The sequence below is a fragment of the Leptidea sinapis genome, chromosome 4, assembly GCF_905404315.1.
Source record: "Leptidea sinapis chromosome 4, ilLepSina1.1, whole genome shotgun sequence".
NCBI classification, from domain to species: Eukaryota; Metazoa; Arthropoda; class Insecta; order Lepidoptera; family Pieridae; genus Leptidea; species Leptidea sinapis.
In genome coordinates this window covers 11,043,566-11,059,622 of record NC_066268.1, presented here as the reverse complement: position 1 = coordinate 11,059,622, position 16,057 = coordinate 11,043,566, and the positions used below count along the sequence as shown (strand labels likewise).

Here is a 16,057-nt window from a genome sequence, read left to right as displayed (position 1 = left end):
GGCAATATAAATAGAGACATGGTGCCTAAATTGAAACCAGTAAGGCATTTATATTATCATCGATTGCTTCTACTACTGTGGCAAAATCTTGATGAGCATGTTAAAAGGGGTAGGGGTTGTCAAAAAGATCGAGGTTTGTGGGCAGCTGTCTAATGTTTTGTCATTTTATTTTCTATTTTTGATCCTTCAACTAATTTATTTAACTTATCATTTAATTGAATTAGAATATGGGTTTATTTCCGTAAGTTTTACTACCCAAAACCATTCTCAAATCAATTTCTGCCGCCCATATTGTATTCAATCAGACTTCTCCACTAATATTTATATCGATGTCCTGAAAATATTTCAAACACGGAGTTCCATGATAATGTTGTCAAAGATAGAAACCATGATTTAAGGATCGGATTCCCCCCTCCGCACTTATAAATGCCAACATTGACGCCAACGCTCACGATAGCAGAATTTATGTAGTTGTAGTGGGCTAAACATATATAACCAGGGAAAAGTTAAGATTAAACATTAAGATAGGTAACTTATTAGATAGTTTTAATGTCACTTCTAATAAGAACAGTCAAATCGATTGAAACATATTAATATTATGTTTATTTTAATCATCACGCCGAATCCATGGTTTTTTATTCCATTATTATTATCCATAAATTGTCAATCTAAACAACTTTTTTGTCTTTGACTTTTGCCTGTCCAGATGGACGAACAGAACCAAAAAAAATGTCTTTGACTTTGTCAAATGTCAATTGTCAATTGAGTTTTAAAAATGAAAACTCAATTTCAATTGTTCAATTTATAAAAAAACTATTTATTATTTTTTAGTCACAGTTTATTTTTAAGTTGATTGCTGAGTGAAGTAATTGTTTGCACTTATATGTACAAACGAATTTATTTTAAACGAAATGATATAACGTGTGATTTATAACACACTTAGATAGTGCCACTCATTACAAATATTAAAATGAACAAGCAATTTTTTGTATCATTTGTGATCCTTGTTACTCCAAATATTTTATTGCATTGTGCTTCGGCAGCTGTGCACAGCCACAGCCTGGATAATGAAAATGTGGAACGTGATTCAGACGGGGCATACCGGCCTCGCGACGCCGAACACTACAGTGATTCTGAGCACAACGTAGAATTCGATCATGAAGCGATACTAGGTATGTTTCAATAAGGTGTTTTTAATATCACTCGTCACGGTAGCGCTCGGCTGGTCGGTCACCGCACGCCGGTTTCGCAATGTTAACATTGTTATAACCACTAAGGTACTGAAATGTCTGTGAAACAGTCTCTTTTGGTTATGATCCCTGTGACACTAGTAGTAACATATTATTATACGATAGGAAGTGTCAAGGAGGCCGAAGAGTTTGATAAGCTGAGTCCTGAGGAGTCAAAGAGGCGGTTGTCACTGCTACTACCCAAGATGGACCTGAATGGGGACAATTTTGTTGACCGTCAGGAACTACAGAAGTGGATTTTGAATTCCTTTGTGTGAGTTTGGGATTACCATTACAATACCTTTGATATTCAAATGGTTTTCATTCAGTAACATATATTGAAACAGATAATACTTTTAATATTTCTAAAGGTATCAATATGTGTGGGACATGAACTTCATGTAACTTAATATTTTAAATGTGAATAAATAACTTGTGTGCAATCAAAACATGACCTTCTATGTTTTACTTTCAGCTGAAATCAAAACTTTTTCAGACATGTTAAAAATATATTGCTTACAGAAATGTGGCTTATGTTATGCACATATTGAGTTCAAAATAATAATTGAAGTATGTAGAAAAGTAATTGTTTATTTATTTTGATATTAATACTATGGAATAAACAAACATTACTTCTTTCAAAATGTATCATTAGATTCACTAACACAGTTTTCATATGGCAGCTGAAGCCTTTGTAGACTATACCTCAAAGATAGGCTTGTGCAGATTCTTGCCAAAACCAAGACTGAATCTTTGGTTGTTCACTATTGTAATAACATAGTTATATGTAATATTCATACTAGTTATAAATATAATATGTACTAACTGCTGCCTGACATGCTGTCCATAAGGTTACTATTATACAGCAAAAATTCTACCCCTGCTTGGAGTGTGACAATTTGTAGTGATTCATTTATGCAAGATTTGAATTAGATCAGTTCAGTAGTTTTTGCATTTTGTTCAAACATACAAACAGAAAAAATATGTATCTATTAATACTATAATCTGATAAGCATATTTTAAATTTGGAACTGTTTGTAAAGGGCACAGCACCATATTATGTATAAGTAATTATTTAAATAAGATAAATATTACAGAAAACTGTCTCATGAAGAGGCAGAGGAACGTATGGCTGAGACTGATGAGAACAAAGACGGCATAGTGACATGGGTGGAATACTTGAGAGATTCTTTTGGAGTAGACACAGAGGAAGAGATCAGTCCTGATGATACTGGTGACACAGGCATGGTAACTACCTATATTACCTTCAAAATATTTCAAATTGCTCAATAGTTACATAAATTAATATTGAGCTTCGATAGTGTGAATGTCTACTAATTGTTATGTCAACAATCCTATCAAGAACGTGACAAACAATAGACATTTTAAGCAAAATTATCATCAATAATTGTACTAACTTTGGCAAATTTACTAAAAGTGGAACAATAACATTATAAATCATACCTGTAAGTTGTTGCTTACGATAATACTCATACATAACATTTTTATATATGCAATATTTAAATAAACAATCTCCCGAACTTGATAGTAAGCAATCACCATCACTCATGCCCTCTTGTAACACCAGAAGAATTATAAGAGTGAAAACATATGATTATGACAATTCATTGAAAGATATATATAGATTACACAAATTAAATTTAGAAACAAAATTTATGAACCATGCAGGACTTGAACTCGCGACCTCTTGCGTTCCGTGCGAGCGCTCCTCCACTGAGCCAACCGTTCGCGTGACGTAAAGTTCATAATAAATAAAGAGTCAGTAGCACAATCATTTCGCGAGGCACAAAAAATGCATAAAAAAGCGGTCAAGCGCGAGTCAGACTCGTGAGTCGACTAGTTCTATAGAAAGGAAAATGATATTAAATTATTTAAATTGAAAAGGCAAAAAATCTTTGCTCAACATCATACATATAAAAAAAAGCTTTTTACTAGTTCTTGTTCAATCCAATTTTCGGTGGAAGATTGCATGTACATATGCCACCTCCGACCTGCTATCGACGCCATGCCCAAATCAGTTCGATTTTAGCCAGGTGGTTTTTTCTCCAGCAACCCAGTTCTAAGTGACTGTCGTACAGCAGCTGTTAAAACGCTGTAATCGGCATTCCCTCTGTCCGTTACTTCCTGCACATTTTTAATCTCTGATGGTCATGTGGATTTTTCGAAATTTAATGGATATTGTTCTGCAAGCAGATGGTTCGCGATGAGAAGATAATGTGGAAGGCAGCAGACGCTGACGGCGACGGCAGCCTCGACCTCCGCGAGTTTGAGGTACAACCGGGTGGTCCGATAGACAGAACTTATAATACGATATATGTTATATACTCTATGTTAAGAAATATGAGATGAGCAACAATAGTCAGATGCAATACATTTTTAAACAAATACTGTGCAGGACCGATCGTCGTGGCGATCTTTGGGGGAGCCTTTTGTCCAGCAGTGGACGTCTTCCGGCTGAAATGACGATGATGATTGCAAAGTCTAACCTAGGTCATTTTCGTACAAGAGTGCGAACAATCCTATTAAGAAATAGGATTGTTCGCACTTACAATAGTCCCCCGAAAGTTGATCGAAGTATAGACATTCTTAATGATAAGTTCTCTGATTTTTGGTAGAAACTTCGGAAATTGATATGTAATTAGACTGGTGTTCCATAAAAATTATTCATTTCATGTGATATTTTAGTTTTGCCGTAAGTAAAATAATTAATTTTCATTTTACTTTATAGAAACTATTTATTACTATACTATTTTATTGTATAGCTTAGTGTAAGTTGCACAATTAAAATTTAAAAATTGTATATTGGTATGTACCTAATACTTGCATGTGATCGTTGCCTGTAAGTGCTATAACACTTAGATTTCGATTTATGTAGAATAATATTTAATCCAATTAGTTAGTGATTATTGTGTTGGCGATGCTCATAGATAAGTAAAGAGTCAGTAGCACAATATATTCGCGAGGTACGACGATATTGCTGAGCATGGCAGCCTAAAAAGGCACCAGTGTGGTACATTCCGAAATCGGTAAGTGCAGTATGTCACTAGATCTTTCATATACACTAAAATCGGAGGTGCCGTTCGGCACACTACGCCCTGACCAAGTTCCGACCCTCATTTGGTTTAAAAGATGGTTTATTTTGCACGGTCTTATAGCTTGTTTCAATAGCTTTCTTACACATTCACTCAAATCATCATAATTATAAGCAATCTATTAAAACAAGTAGAATAATACGCATTGACATGCCGCTGCGCGCGCGCCAAACCCGCGCCGTTCTAAGGTATTCTGCGGCGCGGGGGCATTTGCCGATTTCGGAAGGTTAAGTATGTAGTGTGAAAGTGTCATATGTCATGATAAAAAAATGTAAAATGGTGTTGTTCGGAAGGTGTTCACAAACCCTGAAGAACACCCGGCCATGCACCCGCTGATCATATCTCAGACGCTGCGAGAGAAGGACGCAAACAAGGACGGAGTGCTCGACTTCAAAGAGTTCGTGGGAGAAAGAGGTAGGATGTTGTACTGTCTTTGATTAACGCGAGTGTTACACATTTAAATAAAATATTTTTTAATGAACACGTAAGTTTAAAGGAACACACACCAGTGGGGCTCCTTTACATAGGATGCCGGCTAGATGATGGGTATCGCAACGGTGCCTTTTTCTGCCGTGAAGCAGTAATGTGTAAGCATTTTTGTGTTGCTGTCTGAAGGGTGCTGTAGCTAGTGAAATTACTGGGCAAGTGTGACATTATTTATGCAACACCAAAATATTGCAGTTTGGCCCACTAACCACTCGGCCTAAACACACACAAAATACTTTAAAAAAAGGGTTCCGCACAGAGTTTATTTATAATTATTATGAGGCGATGCAGCTGATAAAAAAAAAAACATATAATATATAGTGCTGCGCAACAGGACTATTCGCGTATTTATAACTTAGCTCTAGAAAAATATAAAAAATCAAGAGAAAAATTTATTGAAATATAAACAATTTAACTGTTGAATCTAAATACATTCGTGATACACACACACACACACAGTTTTTTTTCTTGTTGACTTGTTTTAATTGTAAAATTTGGTTAATCAAATATTCAAAAGATGCCGTTAGGAATATATTTGGGGCCATGTAGGTGCTTTGACACGGAAGCGATTCCATTTTTCTAAATTTCACAATATAAATTAAGGTGATCTGATCAAGTACATCATTTTCTGGTGTTTATAATTTTTTTTATCAGGCATATTGAAAGAACGCAGGTTTTGCAATTCAATGTTAATAGGTAATGTAATAGCTGTTTTATGGTGTGTCGCGAAGGAACGATAAGAGTTGAGTTTATACCAATATTATATTTAGAAATAATATATTATATATTTTTTTAACTATAATTAAAAATAGTACTTTTTATCGCGTGTTTGACATGATGGGATGGGCCTGCCATGGTCCATGTACTGGGTTGACTAAATAAGATAATATCTGGTTGCAGGTGTACAGCAAGATAAGGAGTGGGTGACGGGCGAACGTGCCAAGTTCGACGAGGAGCTGGACTCTAACAGCGACGGCGTGTTGGATGCTGCGGAAATTAAGCGCTGGACCATCCCCGACAACCTGTGAGTGCTCGGGATATTTTTTTATGAAAATAAGGGACGCCCTGCCCATTACAATACTCAAGTCTCGCTCTGGATTCTTGAAAAACCCAATAATTCTGAGCGGCACTACAATTGCGCTTAGCACCTTGAGACAAAATGTTGAATCTCATTTGCCCAAAAATTTCACTAGCTACGGCGCTCTTCAGACCGAAACAAAGTAATGTTTACACATTACTGATTCACGGCAGAAATAGGCGCCGTTGTGGTCACCATAATCTAGCCGGCAACCTGAGCAAACGAGCCTCCCACAGTATTACAAAAGTGAACCATATGTGCCATTTACAAACTAATTACAATTAATGCTTCTTTTTTTATGCAAAACGAGGATAAACGAGCGTAAGGGTCACCTGGTGTTAGGTGATCACCGCCGCCTACATTTTCTTGCAATACCAGAGAAATCACAAGAGCGTTGCCGGCCTTTAACTTCGTGATTCGCCATGTTCGAAGTCAAGGATTTATCTAGTAATTGGCGAGAAACTCTAAAAGTGAACTTAGAACAGGAACACCATATTATCTTATACCATGCCATATATATTTCAGTGAGATAGCTGAGGAGGAGGTGGACCACCTGTTCGCGTCCGCCGACGACGACCACGACGACCTGCTCTCGTTCGACGAGATCCTGCAGCACCACGACGTGTTCGTCGGCAGCGAGGCCACCGACTACGGCCACGAACTGGACCGGTTCGACGACGAGCTCTAGGAGCTGCGAGATACTAGTCGGTAACGCCTCGTGCCACTCCGTTGAACAGAACGGTAAAACAAAAGATATCTTTACAAAACAACCCGAATTGGATATTTAACTGATTAGAAATTGTAATATAAAACGCTGCCATAATCAATATAACTATATTAAGGTGGGTACAGACTAGTGAAACGTAACATGAAATGTATCATTCAACCTTTCATGTTCGCTCCAAGCGTGGATACAAACCGCGCTCATACTGCGCATTTACTACGAACCTATATCTTTAATATATATTACGTGACACATTGTTTGTTCGCGATGGACTCCTAAACTAATGAATGGATTTTAATGGGTATTACTTCATAGAGTGCAGTTTAGTCCAACTTGAGAGATAGGATAGTTTTTATTTCGATTTGGGACCCATAATTATTTTTACTTTCAATATGGACATATTTTCTATGAGAGAATTAAGTGACACACGGTTTGACAGTTCCACTGTGAAACAATTTCAATATAACAACAGGGAGCATTTTTTACGAAATAAATCTTGATATTTTGAAATATTATTATTGGCAAATTCCTATAAAACAGTATTTTTTTTTTATTATCTACAGAACAACGTCTGTCGGGTATGCTAGTTATTATATATATTACTATAGTGATGTATCTGTTTGTTTCCTTAATAAATAAATCTCCCGCTTACGTTTTTTCTGCCGTTCAACCGCAAACGCGTCCCTTTGTGTTCGTTCGAAACACCGCTGTTTGTAATGCTCGTAGCGTGTGCGTGAAATGCACATAAGAAATTGTTACAAAGTATGTTTGTACCTTTCATGATACATTGCAGCGATACACTTCATGTTACGTCTCACCAATCTGTACGCACCATTATATTAATACCGTATTATGTATTTAGAATATTTTAAGTAAATTACTGAATAGGTTTCTTATTATGACGGCGTTGATCAGGAGAAATATTTTGAATTATTTATCAACATACATGACACATGTCATAAACCGTCGTGGGAATGTGACAAACACTGAATTTATAATTTATTTTTGGTATTTCGAGGTTCACTGTGTAAATTGTGATGTAAATGTTAAATAAAACTCTACTATACTTTGTAAGACTCATATTCAAAGATACAATTCGTAGGTACTTAAGACAATAATAACTAAATCAATTTTCAATAACTATGTAACCGAATATTGAATACGAATGAAATTTTAACATAATTATTTTGAAACAAAACGTATTTTAGCGATTAAACGTTTTGTATTTTATAAATAGCATTATTGATATTGGTTCCGGTGAGATGTAATAATTGTACAGTTGGATATTGTGTCTTTCGGACATTCGTTTTTTGATGTTTGAGAATTTAATTTTCATCTTCATATTTACAATTTCAATTTGAATACTTATGAGCTACTTAATGTAAAAATATATTATATATTAATAATAATTAGATTTAGTACCAAAAACAGCCTAACCCATACTTAATGTATTAATTTAATAATTAATATTAATTAATCTATCAATAATATTGAATATATATTATCTTGAAGTGTTTAGACTAATTATTGATATACGATTTTATATACATACTTGACTGGCTGAAGCAGTTGGAAGGTTTAAAGGTATTTTTGAAAAGGCATAATAGGCAAAGTTTTTTTCTTTTCTTTTTACGTACTAATCACACTCGACTTTTATTTCAAGAAACTATGCTAATCTTATGTTAATCATCTTAATAAACTAATATTGAAACTACTCAATTGTGTTATGTAAGAATTGAATGAATGAACTCAATAAATAATCATGTGGTGGTTTGTAGCTAGTTAAATATGTCCCGCCATTCAATCATTTTTCTGTATAAAATACAAATAAAAAGAAAAACTTAATCTTAGACAGACAGAAGTTGTGAAGGTCACCGCGCCCAGATCGAGTCACCACTCGACATCATAATATGTAATCTATAATTATCTACAATCTAAGTCCCACTGCCTGTCGTCCATTTTGGAAGAGACAGAGTGGGTTTGCCAGAACCGCGGGCGGCGACGTGGAAATATCACGGCGGCGGCCGCGCGGCATTGGAAGCAACAGGCCTACAGCCGGGAACAGGCCTCTTCCCGATTGCAGGCCGTGTAGTAATGGTAGTAGTATATAGGTAGTACAGGTTTAAGAATACTACGCATATACATGCAGGGGTGCCCTGGAGCTTCAAATGCCAAAAGAAGAAGAAAGCCATTTTAATAAATGATTCAAAGGCTGAAAAAACATTATACTATAATTGTAATTGGCATTGGGATGTTTTTTTTTGTACATTTAAGTCGGTTCGAGTCCCAGACGAGGCAAATAATTTTTAGAAAATCTTTGAATGCAGAATTACTAACTTTTAAAAATAACATAAAGTCTTCTTTCAGTAAAATACCCTATCTACGATATTTAAGGTACTTCCCCTTCATGTCCCATAACTTTGGGACACCCTGTATAATGTATCGCATGACCAGTCCGGGCAATAAATTCTAATGGTTATTGGTAATTTTGATCGGTTTGATCAATGGTTGGACGCGTCCTTCTCCATTGAATACACGTTGTTAGAAAATTTATTGAATTAGGCGTTACTTTGCGGAAATCCATAATTATACAAATGATTTAGGTTTTCTTTAGTGTTAATTCCGCCAATATTTGTTTTTAAAAACAATTCGACACGTGTTTCGCCTCTACACGAGGCATCCTCAGGACGTGTTGTCTCGCCAAAATCTGGCGCGAGACTAAAACCTGGAGTCTATTGGCGGAATTAACACTAAAGAAAACCTAAATCATTTGTATACACGTTGTTATCTCATCATCGCCATCATCGTCAGCCGGAAGACGTCCACAGCAGTGAAGGCCTTTGTCAATGTATCATTGGGACGAAAGTATGATTTCCCTACTCTGGTCGTTTGAGGCTACAAACCACACCCTCGTAGTAATCATTAATACTACCCTTTGAGAGCAATGTGCCATTAAGTTCTTACAATGATAACATAATTTAGACACACTTTTACACAAATCTTTCCCAAACTAGGAATAGCTTGTACCATGGGTACAAGACAACGATACATTTAATGAAATATACTTACATACTTAAACATACATAAAAACATCCATGACTTGGAAACATTCATCATTTAAATGTTTGCACCTACCGGGATTCGAGCTTGGGAACTTGCAGGCAGGATCACCAACCACTGGGCTATATGGGTCATAATACAATTCGTTATTCGGAAGCGTGACCAAGTGGCGAGTGTTACCGTGGCTCGTGTTGCACAAATAACGAAACAAGCACGCACACCATGTATGTTGCTAACAATATTGTTTAATATTAATGTCAATATAATATTTAACTTTTATAAGTAAAATAATTAAAATATGATCATGAAACAATATTTCATTACATTCTTCTATGAAAGAAGAAGCTCTTTTGTCAGTTAAATTTATATCAGGTTGCCATATTTTTGGTTATTTTTCATATGTTTTCAGATGGAAAATTATACCAAGTACCTACTAAAAATTTCTTTTTGTCTATTAATTTGCCAATCACTCCCTGTTGCATTTAAATTATTATTATTATATAATAATATATACAGCGTGACGCTTCAATGGCGACACTTAATGAACACACCGATAGAACTACTTAAATAAGTAATTTAAATTTTCAAACAAATTATTTATTTGGGTAACAAAATTTTAATTACCCTTACGTGATCGCAAAAGATCGCACGAAGATCTGAATCTTACGAAACAAGCTTAACGTGTTTAACAGCAACTAATTGGAAAAGATCATTTTATGAATATGTCAACAATTTACAAAGGAAAGTAAGCTGTGTTTTGATACAGTTTTATTGTTATAAAGTCTTGCGCAAAAAACGCCATTCCAAATGGTGTCAATACAACCGTTAAAAGTTAATACCAATTCATCAGTAATATGACACGACTCATTTTCTGAAGTAATGGTGAGAAACTAGTCATATGCATTTGTTAGTTTACAGTACCTCCTATAAGTTATGCACCTGTCACCTGTCAAGTATTTAAACCGAATTAATTATTATTGAGATCACTGACAACTAGGTGACCCAGTCGCGGGGGAAAGACGGACGGAAACGTCGGTTGAAACTGCAACTGCAATCAATGAGCGCTAAAAACATGTTACAATATTCTCTATTTGTTGTGTTAAATATTAACATAAGTGCTTATAATGTACTTAATTACAGCAAGTTATAATTAAGCCTCAAATGCAGGTATTAGAAAACTTATTCCTATAACCCTAACTGTGTGTTGGGCGATAAAACTTTATTATGCTTATAACTATTTAAACCTGACTATTTGCCATTTGGAATTTTACTATCGAAATAGTCAAGTGTTGTGTTTGAATTTGCGGTTTTGACTGCGCATACCTTCTGAGGTGAGCACTGCACATGTGCAACATATACTACAATATGCAGAACGCACCTTTACAGTATACGGCGCTGGACAGATACATGCAGTGACAGATACAACATAAATTATTGTATTAGTTCGAAAACACTCACTAGAGTCACAAATGCTTTCAGCGCCAAAATGGCGGACATAAATTGTAATCAATGCGTGTGGCGAAAAAAAACGAAAGAATGTTAATATACATATAAATGGTTACTAATATATTTAAGCCATAACTTATATCCTCATTTTAAGTGCCAAATTAAGGTCATAGCTCATTAGATCAATCCATCACTTAACCCGCACCGGATAAAGTATAAACGCTCACTACATTTGATCCGTAACGTCACCGGAACTCTTCGCGCGCCTACCTGCCCGCATGTTTTTTTTGTTTTAACTGCACATTGTCCCCGCATCGCATGGGTCCTGAATATGTGTTGAGATGCTATTTAATATTATTCTTAATTTTGAAACAAGTATCTTATAGTATCATAAAGTAGGTACACTAGGGAGTTATTGCTATGCGATGCGAGTTGTCGATGACGCCAAAGAATATGTAATAGGACAAATACAGAAGGCTCTCCGCAATCAATAAAAAAAAACAACCACCACTAGTTCCGTGTGGAACTCGCGACGCTCATTGGTGACAAAAAACGGCGAAGCCGTATACCAATACGGCTGTTGCCGGGTAGGTGTAATGAGCTATGACCATTACACTTGTCGTGGTCAGTGACATGAAGTCATTAGTATATTATATATATTTATACTTTAATATAACTCAATTTGTAACCCATTAGAGAAGTATGAAGCAATTCTGATGAAGATACAAATAGATAGTCGCTAATTATATATTTTTCGTACGCAATATTTGTATTAAAATAATTAATGTGAAAGTATACATACCTTTTAGCTATTATTTTTATGTGTTTGCGTAGTACATACAGTAATTAAATTTATTTAAACAGTTTTGACTTTTACTTTGCCGAAATAACCTCATAGGATATTCCAATGACAAAACGCTATTTCAAAATTTAATTTGTATCAAAACTTATGAACGTTGAGCAAAACATCGATCAATGTGTTACTCGGACCTGACCCGTGGGCGTGGCTTCGAGTCCCGCATCGTTCGCATATTTTGGCACAAGTGGAAGTCCCTGAAGTGAGGGATAACACTTAAAAATAATAACCTATATGTTAGAAAGCAACTTGGTAGTCAAAACTATTTGTTTGCTGTTTTGAATAAACTTCAATAAAAATAAAATGTTTCCTATTGAGTAGATGGACTAAATATTCAATGTTTTTATATTAATAGAGTCAAGATTTACTTAAAAGGCATTTCTTTCTCAAAATTGATTCCTTTAGAATTCTTTTTGATGTCATTTCTACTATACTAGATACTACTACCGCTTCGGAAACAAATGGCGCTCTCTCTCTTATGTTGCATAATCGTTACACATGCAAAACTCCCTGGCAGAATATATTTATTCAATAAATTCAAAGGATCACATTGAATTGTCCATCTGCACTAGCGTAAAATCGGAGATTTTATGGCCAATGCTGTACGTGAAGTATCTGGCCCCATGGCCCATACCTAATAATAAACAGACGCCATTCTTCTACCCAATTGTGTTGCCCAGCCGGCGATCCTCTACTATAACCGAACTTGTACGTTTGTGGAGTTCAGTACAAAAGATTTTCATGCAAAAGCGATATCTTATGGGTTGACCACTCTGTGTTGGTTGATTTTTGTGCTACAGAGTGCAGAAAGGACAATTGGCGCTATTTATAACTCTAGGTGAGTTGACTCTAGTGCCGTAGAAAATCGTTTAGAGATATCTTGATAATGTAATGTGTGCATAGAAATAGTCTCATTAGCGAATTTCCTGGAAATTGTGTTTATTACGTATAATCGGCCAGTCGAGTTAGTATGTCTCGTTGGGCTGTGGTACATCTTCATATAGCGTGGCGCTAAAATGGGACATTAGGTAAATGAACAAATGGGTAGAGCTATCTAACCATAGTCGTAAAGATTCGTAAACACATGCACACTATCGATTGGTCGAATTGTAAATTAGTAATAACTGTACATCTTATAACATTTCGATATTTAAATTACGTTTTAACAAAAAAATATTTACAGAAATATTACGGCTTATTCAAAAATGTCGGGTCCGTTAGTGTACCTATATTGCTTCTAACCTTAGATCAATTTTTTTTTGTTATATAACTGGCTCCGTCGACTGAATGTCGACGATTCGGCCAACGTCAAGGTGGAGAGATTTTTTATTTTAATTTAGCTGATTGAAGTATATAAAGAGCTGATTTAAAAGGAAATGATCGGTTGATATAGCTGTGGTTTTTTTGTGAACTGAAGAATAGGCAACAAGAGTTAGTACGGTTAGTAATAAACACCCATAACACAACAATATTAACTACCTTGTTAGTATCTAATCTAAGTTTAAGGGAGAAATGTGTATAATATAAATATGTGCCTAATAGAAGCGAAGAAAGTATGGAGGATAGAAATTGCAATTTAATATTATTGCGGGAGATAAATTTGTAAAGAATCTTTATGAAAGGGGAATGGCATAAAGTAAGAAGAAAAGGGATGTTGATGGGGCGAGGGATATCCTTCGGTAGAAGGTCATATAAAGGAATTGACAATTTAGGGCAATAGAAAAAAATATGTTCAAGAGTACCTTCCTCAAGGCCACATTCACATATACGAGGGGAGGTCAAAAAGTTCGCGGAATGACTGGGAAAAAAGATGAAATGATACATTATGTTATTTTTCCTTTTCAATATATTCCCCCTTAACACGAATACATTTTTGGGATCTGGCATATAACTTATTAATACCGTCGAAAAAATAGGTTTTGTCTTGGGCGTCAAAATACGCCGAAATCGCCGACTTGACTTCATCATCGTCTCTAAATTTTTTTCCACGCAGCTCTTTCTTCATCTTTGGGAATAAATAAAAATCGCTAGGGGCCAGGTCTGGACTGTAGGGTGGATGGCGTAGTTGTTCAAAACCGCATCGATGAATGGCAGCCGTCGCAACATGACTCGTGTGAACGGGCGCGTTGTCGTGCAAAAGGAGTACACCTTTTGTCAGTTTTCCTCTTCTTTTTTCTTTAATAGCTTCTTTTAATCGGTCCAATAGGGAAGCGTAGTACTCTCCCGTTATAGAAACACCACGTTCTTTATAATCGATCAAAAGAATACCTTCAGTATCCCAAAAAATAGTCGCCATGATCTTTCCGGCCGATTGCGACACTTTAAATTTTTTTGGGGGTGGTGTGCCTTTTTTGTGCCACTGCATCGACTCCTGCTTTGACTCAGGCTCATAGTGGTGAACCCAAGTTTCATCACCGGTTACAATTCGGGCCATAATTTCTTCCCTAACTTCTCCACAGCGGTCCAAATACTCGCGGGAACAGTTGACGCGCTCACGTTTTTGCAGCGGCGTGAGCATTCTCGGGACCCACCTTGAACACACTTTACTCATGCCAAGATGTTGATGAAGAATATTTAAAATTGTGGTTTCTGATACTCCAACTGATGCTGCAAGTTGTTTCTTCTTCAACCTTCCGTCTTCCAATACAAGTTTTTCAACTTTTTCAATGATTTCCGGCGTAGTGGCCTCAATGGGCCGTCCAGGTCGAGGATCATCTTCAATTGACTCCCTTCCTTGCTTGAAAAGGCCGTGCCATTTGTAAATCATGGTTTTACCAGGAGCAGAGTCTCCGTAAACAGCTAACATCTCTTGCAAAATAGTTTGAGGCGTTTTTCCTTGTTTGGTGAGGAACTTTACGACGGCGCGATGTTCAATTTTCTCCATAGTGGCTAGTTTGTTCCCGATTTACTTGTTCACTCGTTTGTAACTCGAAAGCTAATGACCCAATTAGGCTAGAAATTGGCATATATAGTAATTATGAGTTACTCAAGTAGCGGCTACCTGGAGGAGCGACCTCACCCCCGCCAACCCCGCCATTCCGCGAACTTTTTGACCGCCCCTCGTAGAATGGTCCCTTACCCGGATCTTGGCCAAAAATACTGGGGAACAGACAAATCCCAAGCGAAGTCGTATGATGACAGAAGTGAAAAGTTTATTTTGTTTTTTTTTGAGGAACATTGCTTGTCACGCACACGTAAGTTATAAACCTGGCCTATTTTCATCAGTTGTCTAGCAACAAACGGCTCTATCTAGATTCTAGATGTATATAATTTTATCTAAGCACAAACACATGGAAAGAAGAACAGTTTTACTTGTGTGTTTCGAATTTACTATTTAACATAGATATTCACAAAATTTCAAGGGCTGAAGTGATCCATGAGGATCACACATGACTTATAAACTATACGAAATAAACAAACACAATAATTTACAGTATTTTTTTTATTCAATATAATAATCTTAATAAATCCAAAATATTTACACAATACAAAAACATAGAACATGATCAACGTTCCGCATGATTTCATTTCATTTAATTAATAATACACAATATATGTTTACTTTTCACTATATTTACTCTAATCTGAACATTATCAAAGACCGCTCCGTGTCTGCCATTTTACTGTCCACGTGTTCAATTCGTAACATTACAGCTGCTATTATCGAGGGAACTATTTTTGAATATTTTTTTATGAATGAATCTATGAAAGCACCTGGATATTTGTGGTTTTAGATGTCCTTCTGAGTTTTTTGGCGCCTGTTTTTCTCAGGTTTGACACATTACACAAAGACAGCGTCTAGCTCACTAACGCACTAAGGGACAATACCTACGCCGAATAGTTGTCATATGTTAAGAGTACAGACTAAATGAGCTTAATCAAGACAAGAGCTAACCCCATGATTAAATCTTGTGTTGAGTGCATCATGTTAGTGACGATGCTGGGGTCAAATGTCAATGGAAAATTGAAATACATTTTAGAATACAGGAAGGAGAGTGGGTGTATTTATATTTGTGTACAATGAAGTACTATATAGATATAGTTAGATAATATTGAACTTCAAGG

General features: G+C 36.0%; 1 protein-coding gene across 3 annotated transcripts; it reads left to right on the top strand.

Annotated features, from left to right (window-relative positions):
• Positions 1–780: 780 nt before the first annotated feature.
• Positions 781–12,000, top strand: LOC126979783 (calumenin). 3 transcript variants are annotated; one of them, XR_007732874.1, is made up of 8 exons: positions 781–1,172; positions 1,356–1,503; positions 2,327–2,477; positions 3,441–3,521; positions 4,636–4,756; positions 5,729–5,852; positions 6,432–7,675; positions 7,706–12,000. XR_007732874.1 is itself a non-coding variant. In XM_050829317.1 (7 exons), the coding sequence occupies exons 1-7, from the start codon at positions 971–973 to the stop codon at positions 6,592–6,594; spliced, it is 987 nt and encodes a 328-aa protein (XP_050685274.1). In that variant the 5' UTR covers positions 781–970; the 3' UTR covers positions 6,595–12,000. The 3 variants fall into 3 exon arrangements, 2 of the variants coding, with proteins under 2 accessions (XP_050685274.1, XP_050685273.1); XM_050829317.1 differs by having other exon boundaries at positions 3,444–3,521; positions 6,432–12,000; XM_050829316.1 differs by having other exon boundaries at positions 6,432–12,000.
• The last annotated feature ends 4,057 nt before the right edge of the window (positions 12,001–16,057 follow it).